Source organism: Convolutriloba macropyga, unplaced genomic scaffold (assembly GCF_964194025.1).
Source record: "Convolutriloba macropyga unplaced genomic scaffold, txConMacr16.3 SCAFFOLD_4767, whole genome shotgun sequence".
Classification (NCBI taxonomy): Eukaryota; Metazoa; Xenacoelomorpha; order Acoela; family Convolutidae; genus Convolutriloba; species Convolutriloba macropyga.
This window is the reverse complement of record NW_027450149.1, coordinates 4,096-13,621: the sequence shown is the minus strand read 5'-3', so window position 1 is coordinate 13,621 and position 9,526 is coordinate 4,096. Positions and strand designations below refer to the sequence as shown.

At 37.1% G+C, this 9,526-nt stretch overlaps 2 protein-coding genes across 2 annotated transcripts; both read left to right on the top strand.

The window, feature by feature from the left end:
* Nucleotides 1–796: 796 nt before the first annotated feature.
* LOC142355664 (uncharacterized) lies at nucleotides 797–1,375 on the top strand. The gene has a single exon (XM_075407743.1). The coding sequence runs from the start codon at nucleotides 797–799 to the stop codon at nucleotides 1,373–1,375; it is 579 nt and encodes a 192-aa protein (XP_075263858.1).
* Nucleotides 1,376–2,357: 982 nt separating this feature from the next.
* LOC142355665 (uncharacterized) lies at nucleotides 2,358–2,894 on the top strand. The gene has a single exon (XM_075407744.1). The coding sequence runs from the start codon at nucleotides 2,358–2,360 to the stop codon at nucleotides 2,892–2,894; it is 537 nt and encodes a 178-aa protein (XP_075263859.1).
* The last annotated feature ends 6,632 nt before the right edge of the window (nucleotides 2,895–9,526 follow it).

Here is a 9,526-nt window from a genome sequence, read left to right as displayed (position 1 = left end):
ATAAGGGATAAATAGCAGCAGTTACGAACCAGGATACAAAGAACATTTGGTATCTACCGCATCATCCCGTCATCAACAAGCAAAAACCAGACCAGATAAGACTAGTGACAAATGCAGCCTCAAAATACGAAAAGGTTTCTTTGAACGATGCACCTCTAACGGGACCGGACCTTTTTTGCAATCTAAATGCACTGCTCCTACGGTTTCGTCAGTACGAGGTTGCAGTAACGGCAGACATAGAGGCTATGTTCATGCAAGTTGGAATCAGAGAAGAAGACCAAGATGCTCTCCGTTTTTTTGTGGAGCGACAATGATGAGGAGAGGACATCCAAATACCAATGACTCATTTTTGGAGCAACTTGTTCTCCTGCATGCGCAATTTTTGTTCTGCAGAAGTGCGCCAACGATAACAGACAAGAACATCCAAAAATATTTGACTCAATCACAAAACAATATTACATGGATGACTTCATTCAAACATTCTGAACAGAGGAAGACGCAGCAAATACAGCGACTGAGCTGAAACATGTTCTCAAAACAGGGGGATTCAACCTCACCAAGTTTCTCACCAAAAACCCTGCTCTGCTGGAAAAGATTCCTGAGGAAGACAGAATTGGAGTTCTAAAGTTGCAAAGGATACTTGGTCAAACATGGAACCCTGAATCCGATCAACTTCTTTTTGCGAAACCCAAACTGAGCTAAGAAAAAGAGAATATCACACAGAGAAAGCTTCTCTCAATGGCTGCTTCTTTGTTGATCCCATTGGGATAATCTCGCCTTTTGCAATTCGACTGAGATGCATCTTGCAAAAAAAGTTATCAACCAAGGACACAATTGGGACCAGCAACTATCAGAGGAACATTACCACGAAATTCAGCAATGGATGGAAGACTTCAAGAATATGCCTCCAACTCAAATCCCCAGATGTCTAGTTCCAAACGTCGATGGAACTCACGAGTTGCACACCTTCACAGACGCTTCACATTCAGCAGTATCAGCAGTGGTGTACCTGAGGACAATCTCCGTTGAAAGCTCAATAACTACCCGCTACGTCATCAGCAAATCCAAGGTGGCACTAATCCAACAGCTGAGCATTCCCAAGTTGAAGCTTGAAGCAGCTACATTGGGAGCAAAACTAGCAGGCTTCTGTGAGAGCGAGATGACAATAGATGTGAAGAGCAAAATATTTTGGACCGACAGCACAACAGTACTGAGCTGGATCAAATCAATGGATCGACAGAAAATGTACATCGCAAATAGGCTCAACAAATTTGCTGAGAACTCAAACAAAGACGACTGGCGACACGTATCAGGAAAAATGAACCCAGCTGATCATGGTACCAGAGGTCTAGCTCCATGCGATCTTCAAAGATGAGGATAACAGGACCTTCTTTCTTGGACAAATCTGAGAACGAGTGGACATTCTCCGGTGACAAAACAGCTCAAACATACGCTACTCAAGTTGTTGACAGCACCAGTGAAAAACCGTTGCTAGACCCAAACAGTTTTTCAAATTGGCCTAGACTCCTTGGCACAAATAGGACAGTGTTTCGAGCAGTACGCGTACTGATGAGTTTGATCAAACGCGACGTACCTTGTGACCTGGACGACTTCGTGGCTGACAAAACAAGGCTCGAAATTTTCTCTTGAGGATATCGCAGTCCACACACTTCAAGGACACAGTTTCCCGATTTCAAAGTGGACTACCCCTAGACAAAAAGGATAAACTATTACCATATACACCCTTTCTAGATAGCGACGGACTCCTTAGTGTTGAAGGACGAATTCAGAAATCTGGATTGCCTTTTCAGAGCAAACATCCTGTGATACTCCACAGCAAGTGCAGAGTTGCCAAACTGTTTATCGAGAAAACACATCACGCCTGCGGGCATCATGGAATTGCACATGTTCGTGCACATATACAAGCAACGTTCATTGGAATCCGCAGAGCTCTAAGAACTTTAGGGAAGTAGTGCTTCATCTGTAGACATTGGCGAGCAGACAATGTCAGACCAAAGATGGCTCCTCTACCAAATTTTCGCTTTCCGGAGCACTCCAAACTCTACCCAATTGTGAATACTGGAATGGACATGTTCGGTCCTTTTCACATTGAAAAATCCAGAACCCACACAGAACTCAATTTTGTCTGCATGGTTACATGCCTGGTCACACGAGCAGCACACTTGGAAGTTTGTGAGGACCTCTCCACTGACTGTCTACTAATGGCTATTTGACGTTTTGTATCCAGACAAGGATACCCTGATGTCATTGTTTCGGACAACGAAAAAAACTTTGTTGGAGCTAGCCAGGCAACGAAACTCAATTTTCAAGAAAACTACAAACCAGACAACAATTACATGCGTCTCCAGCTGGCGCAACAGAACAACCAGTTGACGTTCAACCCACCTCTGGCACCGCACTTCGGAGGGGTTTGGGAACGACTTATCCAGTCGGCTAAACGAAGCCTACTTGTTGTCCTCGGAAGCCGCCGACTAAACCTTTCAGTCTTCCATACAGTCGTATCGGAGGCAGAAGGAATTCTTAATTCACGCCCACTGACGCATGTTGGGAGCACTTTGATCGGCGAGGAACCATTAACACCGAATCATTTCCTGATGAGAAGACGCCACTTCTGCTTAAAACCTCTGGCAAACAACAGAACTAGGTTTTCAATTAGAGACTTCAAGGAGTCACAGACCCTGTTGGACCACTATTGGTCTCGTCTTCTCAAAGAGTTTGTACCGGAACTTAACAGACGGACAAAATGGCAGCAAGCCAACGCTGAGCTCAAGGAAGACGATGTTGTTAGGCTCTATAAAGATTTTACACCCCGAAGAATTTGGCCCATTGGTCGAATCGTCAAAGCACATGTGAGTAGAGATGGAGTGGCATGAAGCTTCGACATCAAGACCAGCACTGGCATAGTGCAACGTCCCGCAGTGAGATTGGGTAAAGTGTTTGAAACTGACGATAGTTCTTTTTGTTCGTTGGCCGCGGAGGGTGAATGAATACTCCTTCAATCATGTCAAACCGATGCATAAAACTCACTCAAGTGGAAACTTTTGGAGCAGTAAATTTGAATTTCTGATGTCAAATATTTTGTTCTTTTCTGATAAATTTATTTGCTAAGTTTAGTTGTTGCTTGCCGGAGTGTAAACGGTCCGTAACCGTTTAGCCCCCCAATCCGTCCCCTTGTTATTTAGTTCAAATTTATTGAGTTCATATTCATAATCGCTGTAAAAGTCATATCTCTAACTTTGATTTTTCATGATTTTCAATGCCAAAACTTTTCATTCATTGTCATACATGAGTTTCATCGTGCCACACTTAACTTTGATCTTAAATGCGGGTATAAACCACACCTTTGTAAGCTATTATTTAACAAGCATGCAAGCTTATAGAAACATACACAGCAAAATAAATTCTTGAAAATCAGTCGTTGTCTCTGAAAGCGGATCAGACTAAAGAAAACATAACATTGAATTTAATTGTCCCTTGCTTTTTTTCATCAAACACCAAAGAAATAAATAATGGCAAGTTTCCTATTTATCTCTTCGTTATGTCTTCCCTCATTACAAATAGGAAGACCAAAATAAATTTCTTTGCTTTTGAGGATATAATCCCATTTATTTTATTGCTACCAAACTCATTATTAAACTCATCAGCAACTTTCATTTCAATCTTATCTACATTAAGATTTAAAAAATCTTTTTCTCTTCTTCAGCAATAGCGCAATTCAGTATGAAGTTTTCAGTTTCAGTATGAGGTAACTACAAATCTTCGCAGGATGCATGAAATACAGCTCCACAAAAAACTAATTTCTCCATTTCAGCTTTCTTTTGGTAGTAATCTATCAAATGATAACAGTTATATCTGCGAAGATAGTTGAGCATTGCTCTACTCATACTGTTAAGCCCTTCATACTCATATTGTTCGATCTCATTATAACTACAGTACAACTAGCAGGAATGCCAAAGGTTTTACCAGAAATCAACAAAAAGAATTTATGGAGTTGACAATATCTCACTCATTATCTTCTATTTTAGCTTCAGCTCTCAGCCCTCCATTTAGTCCAATGTAGTGGTTAATCATGTATGTGTTTGAATCTCGTTGTGACTATTGTTTGCTTTAGCGTAAGCACAAATAATTTCAACATTCCAAAAGGAGTTCAATACTCAAGTACCATTTTCTCTCATTGCCACTGTGAAATACCCGGATTGCTTCTTTATCGTTGTTCTTTTTAAGCAATTCACCAAACAATAGGTTGAAGTCAAACATTTTTCCATTCAGCATTAAAACTTGTATGAAGATTTGTAATTTACCGTTAAGATTACGCATATTACAATTTTTCTATATTTCTACATTCTTCTATATTTTCAAGTCTTGTAAAAATGATCCAAAGTTTCTTTTAATTTTATATGATATGTTGACGTTACGCTGTGAATGTAATCTTCTCAACGATACTGACTTCATATCAGATATCAGATACTGACTTCATTGATGGAATATCTCTACCATAATGCTTATTACAATCTCGACAATAGTGTAACTTTTTTTGAACTTTTTTTTAAACTGTCATACAAAATTAGGTTTTATAAGAGTGCATGAAAAGGGCTTTTTGGATGAAAAGTCAAGGTCAACTCAGCAAGTAGCTGTCAATCAGAAAGAGAATTGTCACGAGTTCTTTTTTCCTCAATGGAGGAAAAATTGAAACACTTTATAGGCACAGAATTTTTAAAATGTTTTGCAAGTTTCGCCTGCAGAATCACACTAGTTCAGTTAACCAGTCGTCCAATTTGAATACTTTTTATCCCACAGGATCCATAAAGTTGTTTTCCCGCAACCCTGCACGTCAAGAAGCGGTTCTGTCAATTTGTTTTAAAGACACGGAATGGGACAGATTGCTCGCATCGCACTGAAAATTTAATAGCAATTTTCTTTTTTGAACAAACTAAGAAAAAAAATAAAGAACAAAAAAATGAGACAATGCATTCAAATACGTTCTCATGTTTGCAACACAAAGAAGGCTTGCTTCACTCTTCTTTTCAATTTATCTTTTGATGAAAAAACAAAAATTCGAATTTTTTGTTTAACATCAACTTATCTGAGAGAATTTAAGGGGTTTTGCGATAGATCTTCCAAAAATGGGCAACACGTTTCTTTAGTCTGCCACGCTGAAGAAAAACAACGTTTTTTGGATGTCCATGACATCCAGAGTTTGATGAAAACTCATACCGTGCCAAAGCTAGCTAATCAGTTCTACGTGATTGTGAGGATTTTTTGTTAATTCACGCTGTGAACAATATTGCAAAAGAGGCATGGTCACAAACTTTTTACGAAACTGGTTGCTGAGAACCTATTTTTCCGCTCAGACAAAGAGAGGCTGCCGGTAGATCTGAAGCTCCCAAAAAAATTCTTAAAATATTCCTATTTGAAAATCTGTAAGAAAAATTATGTCGGACAGACAACTTTTTTTAATCTTCGTAGATAGATATTTATCTGCTTGACGTTAAATCTGACGCGTTATTTTTCACAAATAGATGAAAAAACACATTAATTGGAAAACACCATGAAACGAAAAGCTCATTCAGAAGTTTTTCGCTTTTAGAAGTTGAGAAGAGGATTGCATCCCGACGCTCCGCAGCTCGATTGTAAAGTGTCTAGGGAAGCGGGGCATAGCCAAGGCCAAAGTTGTTGAGAAGGGATCGCTAGCCTGAGCTTGAGCGCGACCAACTGAAAACAGAGAACGAAGCTCCTTTTAATGGTATCAGTTACTTATTTACCTAATTCAATAAATGTTTCTACTATAGGGTAAAAATGAAACCTAACAGCTTTTTATGATAAACTGATCTTTTCTATTTCTCATTGTGTCCTTACGTTAAGTTGCAAACCCTTATGGAGCGGTTTTTAAGGCTTGTACAGTAAGTGCAACTGCAATTTTTTTCATGCCCTGCGTTCATTGCTCTCCTCTGATATAAAGTTAGCCTTCTACTTATATTTTTTTGCTGATGAGAAAAACAGTTTGCCCTAAATTTCAAAATAAATTATTTTGCTGATTAATTTCATTTTCACGTCTCAACAATAACCAATTCAAGGATCGATTATTCAAACATTCGTACCATTATATGTGACTTGATTTTCTAGCATTGTTTTTTGTTAAGCGGTTCGTATCTAAATCTTCTCCAAGCTTTTGCAGAACCAACGCTGCCTGTAAGCTTCTGTGGTCTTTTTCCGTGAAAACTAGAGTCATTGGGACGGATTATGATATGGATTTGAAAACTGCTTGCGTGATAAATTGATGATTTACTTGTTGTGCAACTATGTTGTCTGGAAAAAAAATTATTATCAATTACAGATGAGGTTTATGTACGCTGCGAGATGTACAAGGTTATTGAAATGATCGCCAAAAGCGTTTAGAATTCGCGATCTTGGGATACACCAAACCTTTTAAAATAGTTTGAGAATGAGAAATGTGGACGAGAGAAAATATAGAAATGAAAAAGTTCCAGAAATTGACACAAAAGGAGTTAAGAGGCCGTGACAGCTGTTCAAAATGATTTATAGTTTCTCATTAAAATTTCCCGTTGAATCAATACACCAGTAACTTAAAAAAGCTGCTAATGATTTAATCATATTTGATGATGAGCAGCTGAGTTCCGATGAAATGGAAATCAAGATAGAATGTTTAAACTGATTTTTTTGTTCGCCGGAAAGTTCAAGTAATCATGTTTTTCTAAAAAAAACTTCATGTCACCTGAATTTAAATTAAAAAGTTGCATAGCATTCTCACTTAACGGTCGTTTTGGAAAAAAAGCTGAATAGAATCTTCGTGATTCTCTCTTAGAAGCCTTCTGCAGCAACCTTTCAATCCAGTATGTTTTATAACAGTTTGAATCCGTAAATTTCAGTTTGCTTCGGCTTTTTGCATGGCAATGAAAAACTCATTGTGGATTATCATTGTGAAAATAATTAAACATGCCTATATAAACCTTATCAGCACTACAGCTGGTACTGTCAATAAGTGCAGCTTCATTTTAAAAAAATAGTTTTGAAGGAGATAATCAGTTAGCTTGGGTTCGAGTACTGGTAATCCAACCGGGTTTCTCAAGGCTTCAGGCGGCAAACCAGTCGGTGCTCAGAAGAAAATATAAGTGGGCGAGTTCTCCTTAATCCTTCATCGGAAAACAAGCTTAGGCCTCACGACCCTCTGTGGAAAATTCTCCTAATTTTGCAATTTCAGGTGCAGTTCAATAAAAACATTTTCGTTTTCTTTTTCTGGAGAACTTCTTCTTTTCATATGTGCTTAAACATATTGAACGCAACTAATGACGAGTTATAATCGAATCAATTGGGACTTTAACCAAATCTTTTCATGAAAAATATTCTGAGCCAAGGTTATTATATTTTTTTTGGACAGAGTTCATCCTTACTTGTAATCGCTAAATAAGCTTAAGTCAAAGATGTTCAAAATTGTTGCACCTTAACGTCATCTGCATGAAATTTATTTAAACTTGAATTCCAAAAAAAATTAAAGTCCATTAAAACGTGACTTCCAAAAAGTTTTTTAATTTGAAATTTTCGGTTCTTCTTCTTAATACCTGTTAACTGTTCACATCCTTATAAATGTTTTCAAAATTAGGTTTTCACCTGATAACTGTTTTGAACTATACTGTTTTCTGATCAGGTTAAAAAAGTTGGAACCGAACCAAATGCATCGCCAGTGTTTTCCCATAAAAAGGAAAAACAATACACCAAAATTATGGCATAGGTTCTCTGAAAAAAATTTAGCATATTGTCTCTTTTTAGACAGACATAAGCCAAAAAAAATCTTCCAAAATAAGACTTAATTTTCGTAGTTAGGCGACATAGTTCTTTTTTTGAGTCCAAATTAAATGTTGGTTTTTTCACTTTCTATTTGATTTGGCTTTCTGGTTTGGAAAAAAAACTACTTCGAAGAAAAGGATAAGTTTTTCCAGGGATCTAAAAAAACGGAGGTTGAAGATTTCCGGGCTCTTTTTCCCGTGGTTTATACGCTTCCCTAGTTTATACCACCTCTATCAGTTGCAGATTATGAAGCTTTTGATTTAGCTGCGTATTATGTAGCTTCATAATTTTGGTGATCTAATTCCAGTTTTTGTTCCAGAAAGGAGGCTCTGTTTAAATAAAATTCTATTTAATTTCTTAAAAAACTTTCTCTTAGTCCGAGTTATTAAAATTTTTTCTAGTTGAAATGATACTTACTTGATAGCGCTAGTTGTTCTTTAGTTCACAGTTTTCCCAGGGTGTTGCATCTTTTTTGTCACTTGATTGAATTTTAAAAGAAATTTAATTTAAATTCCAATTAGGAACGTAATTTGCAAACTTTTTATTTTGAGTTATTCACATTTTTTTTCAGTACCTTTTAATTGTTCACATGTAAAAAAAATTACAGTAAGAAATTAAGTCAAGCAAATAGGCAATTAACGGTAACAATGTTTTCGAAGAAGCTGCTTTCAGCTGATGTTTCAGAGTTTCATGGAACCGAACAAATGCATCGCCAGTCTTTCCATATCTGGAGAAAAAACAGCGCTGCAGAAATATGGCCTAGGTTTTCTAAAAAACTTAGGTTATTCTCTCTTTTTAGACAGAAATAACACAATAACAGCTTCAACTTTAATTGTTAATTTTCGTAGTTTGGCGTCGCAGGTCTACTTTTTAGTCCAAGGAGATGCTGTTTTTAATAATTTGTATATCAAACTGCCTCTTGGTCCCTTTGCGGTCTGGATCTTCTTAATTAAAAATCTGAATAAGCTGAAATTTTACCTCCCTTAGACAATCAGTACCTGTTAGATAGCTCAAACAGTCTTCTCCTAAGGCACAGTGAACCACCGTTTTTGAATATTGGGGACCAAAAAAAGGCAACTTCTCTTTGTGTTTCGAGGAAAAAAACTCCAAAGTCAACAATTTTGGGAGATGTCGTAGAAGCGTGAAAACTACCGGGGTTCTGAATGAACAAAGATCTTTTCGAAGAATAAGTGCGTTTTTTCAGAGTTTGAAGGAAAATATGGATGAAATTGTCCATGTTTTCCGTGTTTTCCAGGCTTCACCAGATTGTAACGGCTCAATCAATTGCAAGCTTTATATAAAATCTACCGAATTGAGAGAACTGTTAAAGATGTTGACAGTTTCAAAAGAAAACAGTGTTTTCCAATTTAGTGCGCTTAAGTTTTTTACCAACCACGTAGAAAAAAGTAAATGAATAATTAACTGTTGACAAAAACTTCCCACTTGCACAATGTAAACAGACTCGATAGTTTTGGATTCTCGATTTTTTTTTCGTGATATCATAATTTGATGAACTAGGTCAATTCTCCCATTCAAAAAGAGAACTATATTATTTGCATGGTCAGTCCCAAACTTGAATTCCAAAAAAATTAATTTTCATTAAAACGTGACTTCCAAAAAGTTTTTAAATTTGAAATTTTCGGTTCTTCTTCTTAATACCTGTTAACTGTTCACATCCTTATAAATGGTTTCAAAATTAGGT